Here is an 18,303-nt window from a genome sequence, read left to right on the forward strand (position 1 = left end):
TCTATTTTTACCTTTAAAAAAGTGTAAAAAGATACTTTTAGCTCAAGGGCTGTGAAAAACACGCCTTGGATTTGGCTCTCAGGGGGGCAGTTTGCCAATCCTGGTTAATAGAAATCTTTAGGCTTGAGATTCAATGAGTACTTCCAGAGACAGCCACATTACCTGACCTCTACTTCTCACAAATAATTTTTAAAAAATCAAGCTGGTATAAGTATAATATAAATTCATCACAAAGGGCCATTTCATCATGCAGTACATTTTCCTCCAGGTATATAGACAGTATTCAAGAAGCACACCCTGAAAGGGAGTTTATGTACAATTTTAAAGCATCTTCCTACCATCTGTCACATTGTAACTGCTCTTACAAATGATGCCACGTTAGCTGGAAAATGTTTTATATTTTACTCCAATCATGTTCACACAAAAAAAGTATTATCGGGTTTACAGTTTAGACTTTTCTGCTCAAGAATTATTGGGATGGTTCATGCTTCTTGGCTGCCAGCTCTACTCATTTCCTTTCCTAGTTGTTTAGAGAGAACTGCTTGATAAAATTTAGGATCATAACATCTATTTCAGAGACAGGCCAAGAACTTTGTAATCCTGTTAGACTAATGATGTGGCAAACATCAGAGGAAAAGTCATGTCCAGTTCTTCCTATGTATTGTTTTGGTCCTGGCCCAACCTCAGAAAGGACATTTCAGTGATCTGACCTGGCCCTGAACAACTGTGAAACCTACTAGGAGACTGTAAAATCTCTCCCAGAATCCTTTAAAAATAGGACAGATAGTAAGATTTTAAAAATAACTACATGTGAAGAATGGGTTAAGATGGAAATCAGCTCTCAAATATCCCTTAAACTTCACAATTCATTTAAATATTTGGAAATATCAATTATAACATGTACTGAATCAAATTTGATCTCAGACCACTAGTAATTTGACTCTATGTCTACCCTAGTTGTACTCAGAATCCAGGACTAAGGATTACCTAGAGCTTGGCTGGACCAATGCCCGTGGGCTTCTTAACCATCTCTAGTTTCAGGGAAAAGCAAGCTCAAACGCAGCTCTTAAAGATTAAGAACGGTGATGTGTTGGAGTAGGCAAGCCAACTGTTAAGTAACAGGGAGCCAGCTGTTAAACACTGCCATCACTAAGATTAAATCACACAAACTACGATAAACTGTATCATATTAAAAACAATGGTACTAAAACTAAAAACTCATCCCTCTGTAATTATTTTATATTTTACCATTTTCTCTGTTTTTGAGATGTACACCTACTGCACCTGTATGGGAGAAATACTGTCTAATGGTGCGCTACTGAGCATCTTTTCCCAACCCTCATTGTCGCCACGTTGGTAATCTGAAACTGGCCATGTTGGGAGTATTTACGCTACACAAATAGGCAAATACTATAAACCAAGCCCCACCCCACTTTCCAAAGAGTCAGTTTAGTTAAACCCCTACCAGCACAATTTTGGCTTAGGAGGGTACCACAACCTCTGGCCTACTCACGAACAGACTTAATCATTCTCTTGCTAGCCTCTAAAATATTCAAAAAAACTTTTTGACACTGCCTGAATATTTATAAAACAGAATCTTTTAGGGATCACTAGAAATGGCTTCCTTTTAGAACACACATACCTTCTCTCAAGGAAGCATCTTTTCTAATAAATAGCACACTGGGTCTGAGAAATTTTGGAATTCCCACAATTAGTGTATTAGGGAAAGGCTTACGATGGGTTATTTTTATGTTTTGTCCTTTGTCTCTTAACACCAAATACTTTCTCCTGAGAAGAGCTGTTGCCTTAAGGCAACATAAATTGGCCTCAAGAACAAACAAAGTTGGACTAATAAGTTCCCGCCCACATCCAGGAAGTAGGCCCGGAGCAACCCCATGCAATACAAAGGCCAGATTCACTAACAAATGGCCTGGATGCCATCTGGGTCATTTCAGACACATGGAGTACCTCATTCAAGTTACTTAAAAGAATATCAAAACTGGACAATATAAAAAAAAAATTAAGGCATGTGTGTAAAGGGCATTACGCCCTTTTGATTTTTGTTTTACGTTTGTCTTGGAGTGCCTGCAAATATTCTAAACGCATAGGCTGAACTAGAAAAAGACACACGAGACATACATTATTTTTAACCTACTCTTTTTTAGGCAGTTGAAAAAAAATTCCTGAACTCTAGCTGGTGATGTGTGCTATACTGACACCACTATATCATCTTATAAAAAGTACATAAATCAGGACAAAATGCTTGCTCTTTACAATAGAAAAGCATCACACATTCAACAGAAAGTAGTTTTCACATCTGAGGAATTCTATCTAACTCTAAATTTGAAGAATACCAACTTTCTGTATTTTTTTCTGTGGAAAATTTGTAAATATGATGCAGTATGTTGAGAATCACTCACACACATTTTCCACTAAATACTGAGAAATAGTAAAGCAGCAATTAGGGTTTTTGAAGTTATTTCCTAGCATGTATGTGTATAATAGAGCCTTCAAAGGTACCCTTAGTTCTTAATATTTAATGTTTGAATGAAAATAAAAAATGCTATCATGTCATGATGGCTGTGATCTCTAAAAAAATGACTGGTAAGCCCAACAGGTGGACAGCTTTACTATGCATTCTCCTACTCTGATGAGCACTGAGGCTCTCATCCTGTTTTTAACTGATCAAAGACTGCAAAACATCTACACTTTATACTTTATTTAAAATTAATAAAATGAAAAACACAGTTACAGGTAAATGATAATTCAGTACATTTAGCTGGGTAACAAAAACGTTACATATTCACAAGTACATAGATCCTCCACCGACACTGAGCAGTTCAGTCTATGTAGTCAAAGTCTTCTGGAATTCCAAAATTTTTATCAATTTTATTTTCTTCGAACCCAAATTTTCTTTTGGCCCAAGATTTTATTGCAAATATGTTATCTATAAAGAAAATGGAGAAACACTTTTGAGAATCAAAAACATAATCATAAAACATTTCAAATATATTCTACAGGTTTTTTTTTTATTTTACTTCTAGAAGTATCAAAATAAGGAGATTTCTGTATTTTCAAGAGTAATGGCAATTAATTTCAGAAGAAAGAAAATATTTAATGAGTGTTTTGAATAAATGGATCTCGTATTTAAAAATTCAGTGAATCAGTTGCCGCTAAAGAATAGCTGACTTAAAGAATAATCCAAAGACGGGGAGAAGTTAGTGGCGCCTCCTCCACATTTCTGCAGCAGAGGCAGGCCTATTACCTCAGGGATCAGAGCTGCTCCGGTCCCCAAAGGAACGCATTCTGGCCAGACCCCCTCCCTCCCCCACTGAGAGTAATGGCTCCCAGTCAGGCCAGTGGGAGGGCGAAGGGGTGAGGAAGAGGGAAGGGGTTCTCCTCTCTTAAGACTAAGAGAGGAGCAGATGTGTCCTCCGTGTCCTCTGGGGGGAATTTAAACTGCATTTGCCACTGAAAAAAGTGTTTTATCTACCTAAAGGGATTTATCCCAAGGAAATGAAACAGAATGTGTACAAAGATTTATGATCAAATCTTCACCCCAGTGTAACAAAAGGGAAAAATAGAAGCACTCTGAATGTCTAACCCCCTGGAAGGGTGACTACGCGCAGGCAGTGAGGGACACGAGGCAGTGCCAACGTGCTCACAGCGGCTGCACCCAGGGGACGGGAATGACGGTGAGCTTTCTTTAATTTTACACGTTCTCTTTAATGTACATTCACCATCTTCATAATGAATATTATTATAGAGAAAAATAATGGTATACAGTTTTCTGGTTCAGAGTATTCCATCAAACGCTGAGCACTGTGTTAGTTGAGATGAATGAAGGGTTAAAACAGGTTCTTCTGGAGTGTTATTGGCTGAATCGCGTCACCTCCCCTGATCGTATGTTGCAGTCCTAAGTCCACTACCTCAGAATGTGACTATATTTGGAAATTGGGTCTTCAAAGAGGTGATTTAGTGAAAACGAGCCTATTAGGAAGGGTCCTAATCCAATCTGACTGGTGTCTCTGTAAGAAGAGGAAATGTGGACACCCTGAGACACCGGGGGCAGGCAGAGAGAAGACTCTGTCAGGACACAAGGAGACGGTGACCACTTACAAGCCAAGGAGAGAGGCCTCAGAAGAAACCAAGCCTGCTTACACCTTGATCTTGGACTTCCAGCCTCCAGAACTGTGAGAAAATTAATTTCTGTTGTTTGAGCCACCTAGTCTGAAGTATAATGTTATGATTTCTTAGGAAATTAATATATGTAGTTTGATCACTTTTTAAAACATTTAAAAAAACTTTCTAAAAGAAAGTTTAATTCCACCTATCAGATAATGATAACTAAATGTTAGGAATGAAGTTCACTGCTAAGGTGAATACTACTATATCAAGTAGAATAATGTTAACAAAATATCCTCATTTCTTTTAATTAATGTGTTATGGAATAACAGACACTAAAATAAATCCGTGTAACAGTCTAAACTAAATCGTTACTTTCCACAAGACCCTAAGCGAGAACACTAATAGCGCGAGGTACTGTAGAACGACCTGTGTAGTTTTATTAGTGTCTGCACAACCTGTGCATTCTTGACAATCAGAAGCAAATACTTATAGAGAGCCCACTGCTACATAAGACAAGTATTAAGTGTGTTACAGGAATTCCAGAACATAAAGAGCCTATGCCTTCAAGCTGACACAAGAGTAGAGAGAAAAATCAATTTATTTCTAAACAATTCCAAAGTCATATGTCTGTTAGAGAGAAAACATCAAGGGTTATGTGTACAGCTTCCAGAATAGGCTCAAGAATACAGAAGGATTTCCAGGAAATAAGAGGACACATGCAACACTCTAGGAAGCTTGGAGGAATGGACTTCAAACCGGATCAGGAGAGAAGAAAACAAGGCACCAGAGCAAGGCTAGAGGCTTTGCAGGAAGAAGTTCCTGGTTTATATGAGGGCAGGAAAACATTTTATTATAAATCTTCAAAGATGAAGAACAGACAAATAAAAAGCTTCTCTACACAATGCTCAATGGACCAATTCAAAAAGACTCTGATTAAATATCTCCTTGGGCCACTGGATGTCTGCTTTCAAGACAATGTTGCCCAAAATCTTGACAGTTCATCCCTGTCAATTAATTTTTCTATTATGTGGAAATGTTTGCAAATGGATAAAAAATAGGTTCTTTTTTTGTTTTTAAAGAAACAACCTGAAGACTGGTAGAATTTGTCTTAATTTATATGACATCATACCCAAGCTATATACACACACACGCATACATATATATATAGGAATCGGATGGGCAGTAGCACACTCATGAGTCTACGTCAGGACCACACATCTATCCCTCCTCGTTCGTTGAGATGCCTCTCACACAGTCGTAAAAACTCCACTGTCTTAGTTATTAGGCAAGGTTTTATGTAATTTGATAAATCACATTTAAAGTTATTTAATGTCATAAAACATTTAGATGTGATATTTCTAGTTATACCCTTAGGTAATTTCTCATTCTATAAAACTGAAATACTGAATTACTAAACAGTTAATATGCTTGATTCAGAATATATTTTAGGGAGCTTTTCTGTATAAAGAAACCAAATCTTAACTAATAATTATATAACAATCTTTAGTTTAAAGTATTATTGATGCTTCCTCTTTGTTGTTTTAAGAAGAGGCATTCTGAGGTGTAATTTGTTTTAACTACATGATTCTTGCATAACACTTTTATGTTAGAAGGAGTAAGCAAGCTGTAAACCCCCAAAAAATTTTTTTAAGTTTTTTTTTTGAGAGGGAGGGAGGTAATTAGGTTTATTTATTGATTTATTTTTAGAGGAGGTACTGGGGATTGAACCCAGGACCTCGTGCATGCTAAGCACATGCTCTACCACTTGAGCTATACCCTCCCTCTTCAAATGGAAAGATGGTTCTTAGCTGTTTCTGCTGTCCTAAAAATATCCTTCCTACATGATTTAAAAAGATTCAGGTTCTTTCTCAGCTAATAACACAAGGGGAAAAAAGTTGTTCACATTTTTTAAATTATAATTTTTGAAGTTTATGACCAACTGGAAAACATGAAATGATTTTTTTGAAGAGAAAGGGAAAAGGGGAATATTTGTTTATCTGTGTCTAATGGTGTGCTCAAGGGCTTACAAACCGTCTTATTTAATCCTCCCAAAATGTGAGGTAGATATTATCCACACTGAACAGATGAGGAAGCAGGCTCAGAGAAGTTCAGTAAGTCACGTAGCAAATAAGGAGCACAACCTGGATTCTGTTCAAAGCCAAGCTCCTCCCACCATCTACACAGGCTGCCGGTTCCTACTGTTTGCTTAGCTGCCTTATTCATTGGGGGAAATCACTTTGTGACTCTCGTCTTTTTTTGTTTTGTTTTTTACTGGAGGGACTCGGGATTGAACCCAGGACCTCGTGCATGCTAAGCACCACTGAGCTATACTCTCAGTACTTCCTCTTGTCTTATTTTTAACCTAAAAATTCACTTGTCACTTTTCTCACTCAAATTTTGTATTACTCAAACCTATACATCACTGTATTTATTATTTACTCACATTTTACGGGACACACGTTTCACTATCTTCTTTTGTTCAATGTTAAGTTTGCTGCTTTTACCCTCCTCTGCTCCTATCACTAAAGCACTACATTATGTAGGAAATAGCTTTGTAATAAATAAGATTGTAACTGTATAGGAACCAAAGGCCAGCTACATTGATTTTATCAGTCTACCTAATTCTAAAACAGACAAGGAGAAATGATTCTTAAGCTTTCTGTGAAACACAGAGGCCTGGACATGGAATCAGGGAAACCTGGCTCGAATCCCTGTTCCTCCAGTGACTAGTCACCTTTGACTTCAGGCAGCCACCTCAAGCTTTGTGCCTCTCTTTGTCGATGTAATCTTACCCACGCTCTCCCACAGAAACACAAAGATGAGTAACACGTGTGAGGGCACTAAAGACTTACCAGGTGGAAAAGTCCAATTACCACTATCTTATAATTAAATACTGGAAAAACACCAGTGTAACTTCCAGACAGGTTTTAACAGTCATAATCATGCTTGTATATAATTCTCTACAGTTATTATTTATTAACTTTCTTCTAAACTTTAAGACACATAGATAAAGCCTTATTAATTCCCATTTCTTAAAATATCCTGACATAGACCAGAGGGTATATCTATTGGTAAGTGGATTAAAGAGGCGTTGACATGAAAGCAGGTACACAGAGAAGAGCATATCATGCACTGGGCAAGAGCTTGGACGGTGAAATTGAATCCCTGTCCCACTGCCCAGCACCTGTGTGACTGTGGGCTCCTAGTGGCCTCAGTTTCATCTCTAAAATTAGGGATGATAATCCTATCCACCTCACAAGACTGTTGTGGGGATAAAATGAGAACACACCATGGACACACTTTACGATGCCTGGCTTACAGTCAGCCCTCAACAAATGTTGGCTTATTATAAGCAAGAAGACCAATCTTTAGGATACACTCTTGAATTTGTATCTTGTATTAATATACACGAAGGTTAAGGGATCAACCCAAGCCATTTATCTGGGAAAAGTTACACAAAACTTAAACTGGACAAAATCATTGGTTTTAAAAAATGTCTTAAATTTACAAAATGACTCATAATAAGATTAAAGAAAAAAAACCTTAAGTTACTAAAGTGAGTTAATATATAAAAACTTGATTAATACATACATTTCCAGAAATGTCTTTTCTTGAACAAAACTAGGCACAATAGCTTCTACACTTCATATCATAGTAAGTGTGGAAGAGTCTGACCAGTTTACCAGTGCCCTGTGATACATACCAGTCCATCTGTTAGCAGCTTCTTTAGCCAGTATATTTGCTTGACCTGAAAAAAAAAAATATATATATATATACCCACGCACACACAAAATAATCTTCATCTATGTATAGATTCTTTTTAAAAAATATATAAACAAAGGTTATACATACAAAATGGCTTTGGGAAAAAAGCTCAAATAGTGATACTGTATCTCACAAACCTGCTCAGCTTCCCAGGGAAATTTTAGATAGCTGCAGTCATATTCGTCATGAAAAGAAAGTCAACGTGAACAATTTCCCTTTCCTAAATGTCCATTGCTACTGCACTTGCTCCTTTAAAGACAACATATGTTTAACTGAGATGTTTCTCAATTTACAACACCAAGAAAGGATAAAATAATGTGTTTAATGATAAGCATTTTAGTTTATGTATATTTTAGACCACAATAAACCTGACAATAAAATTTTAATGGTCATACAGTAGCCCTGTAGAAGGAAATATTTACTTTAATTTAAAAATTTAATTATACATCCTGCTATTAAATGTATCTATATCATGTTTTTCAAGTTAATCTATACAGCATACAATAATGCCATGATCAACAAGGCACAAATATTATTTATCACCATAGTAGTTATTTATTTATTGAAATTTATATATCACAGAAATCACCATATTCAAGTGAAAATTCAGTAGGGTTTTGTATATTTACAAGTTTGTACAACCATTACCATTACTTAATTCCAGAAAATTTTCATCACCCAAAAGGAAATCCTACACCCATTAGGAGTCAGTCCACATTCCCCCTTCCCCCAGCCCCTGAAGACCATTTACCTACTTTGCTTTTATGAATTTCCTTATTCTGGACATTTCATATAAATTAAATCATTTATGTCTGGCTTCTTTTCACTTAGCACAAAGTTTTCAAGGTTTATCAACTGTAGCATGTATCAATACTTCATTCCTTTTTGTTGCTAAATAATATTTCATTGAATGGCTATACCACAATTCATTTAGTCACTCATCAGCTGATGGACATGGGCTAATATTACTAATATGAACAATTTAATAATTTTTGTGTGAACATGTTTTCAATTCTTTTGGGTATATACCTAGGAGTGGAATTGCTGGTTCAAATGGTAACTATATGTACAACATTTTGGGGAATAAATAAATTACATTTCCCTAATGATGATGTTGAGCATCTTTCCATATGCTTATTGGCCATTTATTTTCCTTGGAAAAATGTCTATTCAAATCCTTTGCCTATACTTACATTTTTTAAATTGTTGAGTCATGAGAATTTTTAAAAATATATGGTTTGGATATTGGACACTTGTCATACACAGGATTTGCAACTATTTTCTCTCATTCTGTGGGTTTTCTTTTCACTTTCCTGACAATGTACTTTGACATACAAAGTTGTTAATTTTGATGAAGTCAAATGTATCTACTTTTTTGGTTGCTCAAGCTTTTGATGTCATATCCAAGAAATTGTTGCCTAAACCAAGGATACAGAGATACACATCTATGTTTTCTTCTGAGAGTTTTATAGTTTTAGCTCTTACATTTAGGTCTTTGATCCTCTTGAGTTAACTTTCATATATAGCGTGAGGTGGGAGGTCAGACTGATTCATTTGCATGTGGATAACCAGTTGCGCCCAGCACCATTAGCTGAAAACACTATTCTGTCCTGATTGATAGTCTCAGGAGTGGGGGTATAGTTCAGTGGTAGAGCACTTGCTTAGCATGCATGACGTCCTGGGTTCAATCCCCAGTATCCCCATTAAAAATAAATGAAAAAGAAAAAGAAAATAATAATTTAAAAAATAAATAGGGGAGAGTAGTAGCTCAGTGGTAGAGTGTATGCTGAATACGATTGAGGTCCTTGGTTCATCCCTAGTACCTCCATTAAAGAAATAAAAAGAGTACTGATTGATGGTCTTGGCACTTTGGTTCAAAACCTTGCTTCTGGACTCTCAAGTCTATTCCATTAACCTATATGTCTGTTCTTATACCTGTACCACATTGCCTTGACTATTCTAAACTTGTAGTAAGTTTTAAAATTGGGTAATTTGAGTCTTCCTACTCTTTTTTCCCCCAAGATTCTTTTGGCTGTTATGGGTCCCTTGCAATTTCATATGAATTTTAGGATTAGCATCAGTTTCTGCCAAAAAAGCAATTAGAATTTCAATAGGTTTTACATTTAATCTATAGATCAATTTGGGGAATATTTCCACCTTAACATTAGTTAAGTCTTTCAATTTATGAACTCAGGATACTTTTCTATCTAGATAAGTCTTTAATTTCATTCAGTGTTTTGCAGCTTTCAGTACAAATCTTGTACTTCTTTGATTACTTTTATTACAAGTATTTATTCATTTTGATAGATTTTTTCCCTTCATTTTCAGACTGTTCATTGATACTACATACTGTACAAGTGATTTTTGCATATGGATTGAGCTTGCAATCTGCTGACCTCATTTATTAGGTCTAATATTTGTACTTTGTTGTTGTTTTGTGGATTGTTTAGGGCTATGTATCTAAGATCAGGTCAAATGCAAACAGAGGTGGTTTTACTTTTTTCTTTTCAGTATGGATTCTTTTTATTTCTTTCTTGCCTAACTGCCCTGGCTTGAACTTCCAGTACAATGTTGAATAGATGTGGTGACAGTGGACATCCTTGGGGAAAGCATACAGCCTTTTACCATGTTAGCTGTGCATTTTTTTTTTCCAGATACTCTTTTATTAGATTGAGAAAGTTCACTTCTATTCCTAGTTTGTTGAGTGTTTTTATAATAAAAGGGTGTTGGACTTTATCAAAAAATTTTTGTCTATTAAGACCATCTGGGGTTTCTCCCCACCTTTGTTCTGTAAATCCATTGATTAGATTGGCTGATTTTTGTCTATGTTGAAACAATGTTTGCATCCCTGAGATAAATATCATTTAATCATGGTGTATAATCCTTTTTACATACTGCTGGATTTGATTTGCTAGTATTGTGTAGCAATTTGTAGAATTCTTACATCTGCATTTATAAGCAATACTTAACTATAGTTTTCTTTTCTTACGCCATCTTTGGTTCTGGTATCAGGGTAATACTGACTTCAAAAAATGTGTTAGGAAGTGTTTTCTCCTTTTTTTTTTTTTTCATTGAGAAGTTATTTCTTTAAATGGGTAGAATTCACCAGTGTAGGCTTGGCTTTTCATTGTAAGAAGTTTTTAAATTTCTAACTCAATCTCTTAACATGTTATATATCTATTTAGATAGTTCATTTATGCCTGAGATAGTTTTGGTAGTTTGTATGTTTCTAGAAATTTATTCATTTCATATAGCTTATCAAATTTATTGACGTACAACTAACTGCTCACAGTATTCCTTTATGATCATTTTTCTATCTGTTAGGTCAATAATGATCCTTCTCTTTCATTCCTGATCTTAGTAATCTGAATCTTCCTTTTTTCTTGATCAGTCTAGCTAAAGATCAATTTTTTTGATCTGCTTAAAGAACCAACTTTTGGTCATTCTAAATGAGCCAGAAAGAGAAAGAAAAATGCCCTATTATATCATTCGTATGTGGAATCTTAAAAACAAACAAATAAATGAACTATTATTTATAACTTAGATGATGGATTTCTTGAATATGTGTAAGCACATATGACTGTTCTTTACAACTGGATTACGGCATTCTGTTGATTCTTATTTTGTGATTGGCTTTACTCCTTTGATAACTATGTAAGTTTAAAAAGCTAAAGGTCTAAACTGTTCTTAGAAACAATGATCAGTACATATATGCAAACTAAAAAAATGTGCAGTATATTGTAATATATGTATTTACATGTAATATATTGTATATGTGCAGTCAAATTATAACAATTCTACTTAATAAAACTGAAAACTGGAAAAAAAAAGAACCAACTTTTGGTTTCATTGATTTTCTCCTGTTTCTTCTCTATTTCTCTTATTTCTGTTCTAGTCATTTTAGTTTCTTCCTTATACTTGCCTTGGGTTTAGTTTGCTCTTCTCTTTCTAGTTTCTTAAGGTGGAAGGCTAGGTTATTTATTTGAGAGCTTTCTCTATTTTTTTAACACAGGCATTAAAATGTTAATAAATTTCTCATTGAACAATGCCTTCATGCATCCAGTAAGTTTTCATACGTTTTAATCTTCACTATTTCACAGTATTTCCTAATTTCCATTATGATTTTCTTTGAGCCATCCTTTTTCAGGAGTGTTGATTAATTTCAACATATTTGTGGATTTCCCACATTTCCTCCTGTTATTTACCTTATAATATTCCATTGTCATCAGAAAATATACTTTGTATTATCAATCCATTTACTGAGACTTGCTTAGGCTTAACATATGGTCTATTCTTGAATATTTCATGTGTACTTGAGAAGAATGTGTTTTCTGCTATTGTTGAGTGAAGTGTTCTATAGATGCGTGTTAGATTCAGTTGGTTTATAGCATTAAGTGCTCTAATTCCTTGCTTATGTTCCATCTGATTGCTCCACTGTTTATTCAAAATGGATTACTGAAATTTTAAACAATTATTGTTGAACTGTCTATCCCTTCAGTTCTTTTGGTTTTTATTTTACATATTTTGGTTCTCTATTGTTAAGTGTATATATGTTTATAATTGTCATATCTTCCTGAAGAGTTGACCTCTAACATTATATTTATAAACTGTACTTCTTTGTCTATAGTAACAATTTTTCTCTTAGTCTATTTTCTTTAGTACTGGTTTAGTCACTCTAGCTCACCTTTGGTTATTGTTTTCACGAAATATCTTTTTCCAGCCTTTACTTTCACCATATTTGTGTCTTTGAGTCAAATGTGAGTCTTCTGTAAAGTATGTAGTTAGCTTATGTATTTTTAATCTATTCTGTCAATCCCTGCCTACTAATTGGACTTTAATCCATTTACATTTAATGTAATTACTGATAAAGTAGGATTTACATCTGCCATTTGCTGTGTTTTTTATATGTCATATGAATTTTTGCTTCTTAATTCCTCCACAATTGCTTTATTTTATGTTAAATGAATATTTTTAGCATATCATTTTAATTCTCTAATTTCTTTTACCAAATATTTTTGGGTAATTTTCTAGTGGTTGCCCTGGGGACTACTATTAACATCTTATTTTATAACACTCTAATTAGAATACCAAATTAATTTCAAGAGTATACAAAAATTTTCCTCCTACATAGCTCCATTCTCCTCCTCAGTTTTATACTGTTATTGTCACAAATTATACTATATACATTGTGTGCCCAACATGTTTATCATTATCGCTTTATGGAGCTGTATTTCAAATCAGATAAGAGAACACAAGATAGGAACAAAAATACACATGTGCTGTGCTTTAGATTTACTTGTGTAAATCTAGTTTGCTTTATTTCTTCATGTTGATCAAGTTACTGTCTAGTGTCCTTTCACTTCAATGAGAAGAACTTCCTTTTTTTTTTTTAAAAGGTAGGTCTACTAGTGACAAACTCTTTCAGTTATTTATCTGGGAATATCTTACTTTGTCCTTCAGTTTTTAAGGAAAATATTTCTAGATACAGAATTCTTGGTTGACAGTTTTTTCTTTCAGCACTTTGAATATGTCATTCCAATGTTTCTGGCCTCTACAGGCTTCTAATAAAAATCAAGTTGTTAATCTGACTGAAGAGCCCTTCTATATGATGAGTTGTTTCTTGCTGCTTTCAATATTCTGTTTATCTTTTGACAGTTTGATTATGATGCGTCTCTGTGTAGATCTCTTTGAGGCTGTCCTAAATGGAGTTTGTTAAGCTTTTTGAATGTGTAAAGTTCTTCATCGAATTTGGGATGTTTTCAGCCCTTATTCTTTTGCCCTCTTTCTCTCTTCTCAACTTCTGTGATTTCCATTATGAGTATGTGACACTGTTGATGCCATACCATAGGTCTCTGAGACACTGTGAATGTTTCTTCACTCTTTTTGATTTCTGTTCCTCAGACTGGATTAACTCAATTGAACTATCCTTGAGTTACTGATTCTTTCTCTTGCCTGCTCAAACTGCTGTTAATCCCTCCAGTGAATTTTTCCCTTCAGTTATCATAGTTTTCAGAATTTCTATTTGGTTCCTTCTTAATAATTTCTATCTCTTTATTAATATTCTCTATTACATGAGATATCATTCTCAGACTTTCCTTTAGTTTCTTAGACATGTTTTTCCTTAGCACTTTCAACATATTTAAAATAGCTGATTTAAAGTCTCTGTCTAGCAAGTCCAAAATCATGCATGAGCCACGTTTTCTTGTCTCTTTGTATGTCTTGTAATTGTTTTTTTATTGAAAATTGAACATTTAAAATAATATAATGTTGCAATTCTGGAAATCAGATTCTTCCCAGGGTTAGTGTTGTTGCTACTTGTTGTAGTTATTGTTTATTTAATGATTTACTGAACTAATTCTGCAGAGTCTATATTTATTATGTGTGGCTACTGAAGTCTGTAGTCAGTTTGCTTACTTGTCAGCTAATAATTGAACAGTACCTTAAACACCTGGATTAAATCTCCAAGTCTTTGGTGAGAGGTTGTGTGTGTGTGTCTTTGTATGTGCTAAGGCATGTTTCAAGAATACCCAGCTAGTCAGTTTACAACTCTGCTCTAGCCTTCACTTCCTTCTTGCACAGATTGTCAAGGTCAGCTAGTGGTAGGAGATTAGGACCTTCTCAGGTCTTTCCTGAGAATGTACACAGCGCTATGCATGTAAGTGGCATTCTAGATTTCCAGGAATATGTTTCTTTTCAAGGCACCAATGAACATCTCCTTTGGTCTCTCCTTTTAAGCTTTTTAGTTAGTCTACTCTTTTCCTTAACTGTTATTCATCACCTAAGACAGTTGTGAAGTTAAAGTCTTGCCTGTAATTGTTTTAGACAAACGGTCCCCAGGAAGAGGCTGTTAGTGATGAGCATACTCCAAGCCAGGTCAAAAAAAGACAATTGTTTCTATTAGTGGCTTTTAGGGAACCACCAAAGATGCCAAATAATGACAATTCCTTGGGAATGAGGATCTTAAAGAGCTCCAGTTCTATCCTACTCCCTCTGATACCAAGAATGCAGGGCTGACTGCTGAGGGGGAGGGTAGGCGATAAAACTAGAGCAAATTAAACAACACAAAGCTCACTCTTCTTGCAGAAGTCATCTGTCTTGAATAGGCAAATCTTTGGTTAGTTTCTAGAATTCTGGAAAAGTTGTAACAATTTTTGCTAGTTTTCATGAAAGGGTAAATTTCCAAAGGTCCTTACTCCATCATTTTCACTGTCATCTGGGCATTTATTTCTAAGAAAATTTCTTAAGTACTTATAAGACTTACTTTCCAAATCCTTTAATGTGAGAATTCAGGTTTTACTACAACTTATTTTCTCACTTAAGTAATGATTAGAGTAGTTAAAAATTTATTTTTTTAATAAATTATTTCTTTTACTTCTCATTTCTTGGATATTTGCAACTAATCTTGCTAATACTTGTTTAATGACATCAGTAATTCAACTGGCATGATGAAATATAAATATTTCCTGCAAGAATTATTGAGAAATGAGAGAGAATACATAATCATGTCTACACAAACATAAGGGTTATAGCTATTATCAGCAGAAAAAAAAGTTTCAAAATAAGCCATGACAGACTTAGAGATAAGCCTGACTGTTATTATACGGGTGTTACAGCCACATTATTAAGAACCAAATCCTATTAAAATCAATTTGTGAAACTCATAATCCTTTAATCCAGTATAATCTGTTCTGCAATAACATGATAGCCAAATCCTATGAAACCCTTCATTACCAGAAAGTACATTTTAAAAACAATAATCTCATCGGGAAAAGGGATTTAGGGTAAGTCAAGGTAAAGCTTAAAAAAGTTCTCTAGATTTAGTGATACAGAGATCACTGATATTTACTACTTACATATTTAAATTTCTTGAATCTGTGGGTTTAATCAAATTTAAAAAAATTTACACCTTTATTTCTTCTGATATTTATTTCTTCAGATATTTTTCTGGTCTGAAACACCCCCTGCCCTGGCCCCACCCTCTAAATATACTCCTTTTGGGACTGTAATTACACATACATTAGGTCACTTGAAGTTGTCCTATAACTCACAGAGGCTAATTTCATTAAATTATTTTTCCCTGAGTTTCATTTTGAATAGTTTCTATTGCTATGTCTTCAAATACACTAATCTTTTCTGCAGAAGCTCAATCTGCTGTTAACCCAATCCAGTGTATTTTTCTTTCCAGACACCACAGTGTTCATCTCCAGAAGTTTGACTTGGGTCTTTTTTATATCTTCAATGTTTCTACTTAACGTTCTGAACATACAAAGTACATTTATAGTAACTTTTAATGTTCTAGTCTTCTAATTCTACTATCTGTGTTAATTCTGGGTCAGTTTTCATTGAAGGTTTGATTATTCTCCTCATTAAGGGTAATGTTTTCCCTACTTCTTTGCATACTTGGTGATCTTTCATTGTATGCCAGACATGAATATTTTCTTGCTGGGTGCTGGATATTTTTGTACTCCTACAAAAATTATTGAGCTCTGTTATGAATGAATTTAGGGTATTGTACAAGTTTGATCCTTTCAAGACTTGTCCTTATGGCTTGTTAGGTGGGTTGAGAGCAAAGCTCAGTTGAGGGCTAACTACTCCCTTCTACTGAGGCAAGATCTTCTTGAGTACTCTACCCAATGCCTTATGAATTATAAATTTTGCTAATCTGGCTGGTGAGAGCAGACACTACTTCTGCTCCTGTGTGAGTGCCTGGCACTGTTCCTTCAATCCTTTGAGATTGTTTTTTCTTCAGCTTTGGGTCTATTCCTCATATGCATGCATCAACTACTTGAGAGGAACCCTCTCTAGATATCCATGGTTCTCTTTGTGTTACTCGTTCCCCTCTAGTATGCTGTTGGTCTCCCTAATCTCAGTTCCATCTCCTCGACTCAGGGAGTCTGCAGGGCTCTGCCTAGGTTCTCCTTCTTTGTGCTGCAGCCAGGAAACTCAACAGAATAACCTGGGACAATGTGAGGCTTACTTTGTCTGTTTCCTTTCTCTAGGAATCACTTTCCTTTGTGGTCTGATATCAAGTGTCTTGAAAACCGTCACTTCGTATATTGTTTGTTTTTATGTGGGGGGATAAATTCAGTACATTATTACTCTATTTTGGCTGAAAGTAAAAGCTCCACATATAAAGTTTCACTTGTTAGCTGTTCTGAATTTTAAAAGCCAAGAAATTAAACATTTCTCTATAAAAATATGAACTGAAGTTAGCTTAAAAATTCTTTCTACAGGTATATAGGCTTTGCCAGTCTTTTTTTCTTTTCACTGTAGTTTGGTAACATTCTACAGAAAAAGATATCCTACCTTCACATCTAAAATATATTTATGGCTCAACTGGCTTGGTTGGTAGAACATGAGACTCTTAAAATTTATTTATGGAATAATGTAATTATCCTACATATCTACTGTCTATTAAATATGCTATAATTTTCTATAATTAATGTATTCTATAGAAGATTTTTTAATGAAATAAAAAATAATAGCACAAAACTAGGAAGGAAGGACTCTTATCCTTTCATTTCCCATTAAGATCAGAAACGTACAATGTGAAAATGTAAAAAATTAATATATTTGTAATAGATTCATGATTACAAATTCTATACAACCCAAATACAGATCCATTCTTATGTGGCTGCATAAATAAATACTAAAAGATAATTTAGGTTTGATGTTGATGAAGAAAGATAGTCTCTTCACTGAAAACCAGAAAACTTCTCATTCACTTAGACCTCATACCCTGCATAATACTCATTCACATTGGCATGTTTTCCTTGGGTTGAGAAATAAATTATGAATTTTTTAATTCAAGGGTTAAGATGGAGAGAATTCAGGCAATCACTATAAAATTATAGTTGCAACTTCCATCTCAACTATGTTATTCTACTCTCCAGAAAACCCATCATCTTTAATATACCCTGAAACTTCTTTCTTCAAGTTTGATTACCTTTCTAACAGGTGATGCACTTGCCAAGATTGCTGCTTGATTCAGAGGTACAAGAAATGGCAATACTGGAAATTATGTGCCTGAAACAAGTTTTCCCACTTCATGAGTCAGTCTGGCCTAATTCTCTGTCTTGATTTTCAGCAACTCAAGATGCTCCACTGGCTTATGATCAGCATCAGCATAGGTCAGAATAGTTTTCTAAGCCTAAATAAGAGTTTTAGTCATTCTTGAGTGGACAGATGTAATCAAAATCATGAAAAGGACTGTAAAAATGGGAGGTCACAAGTCGAGGTGATATCAGTCAGGGTCATCTGCCCAGGGAAAGAGCTGTGACAACCCAATGAAGACCACAGGGTGAAAAAGCAGAAGCCTTGACTAGGTATGGCTAAGACTGGATAGGAAAGAGAATGAGACAGGGAAGCAAAGAGTTGGTACTTCAAGGAGAAAGTCCAAGAATTGCACAA

At 34.9% G+C, this 18,303-nt stretch overlaps 1 protein-coding gene across 3 annotated transcripts in view; it reads right to left on the reverse strand.

Moving 5' to 3' along the window:
- Positions 1–2,704: 2,704 nt before the first annotated feature.
- MND1 (meiotic nuclear divisions 1) overlaps positions 2,705–18,303 on the reverse strand; it is a 59,914-nt gene continuing 44,315 nt past the window's right edge. For all 3 annotated transcript variants that reach the window (XM_072975411.1, XM_072975414.1, XM_072975423.1), the window contains exons 7-8: positions 7,832–7,876; positions 2,705–2,947 (exon numbers count right to left, since the gene is read on the reverse strand). In XM_072975411.1, coding sequence (XP_072831512.1) covers positions 2,841–2,947; positions 7,832–7,876 — 152 coding nt within the window. In that variant the 3' untranslated portion in view covers positions 2,705–2,840. The remainder of the gene's footprint in view (positions 2,948–7,831; positions 7,877–18,303) is intronic.

The sequence above is a fragment of the Vicugna pacos genome, chromosome 2, assembly GCF_048564905.1.
Source record: "Vicugna pacos chromosome 2, VicPac4, whole genome shotgun sequence".
In the NCBI taxonomy this organism is placed as follows: Eukaryota; Metazoa; Chordata; class Mammalia; order Artiodactyla; family Camelidae; genus Vicugna; species Vicugna pacos.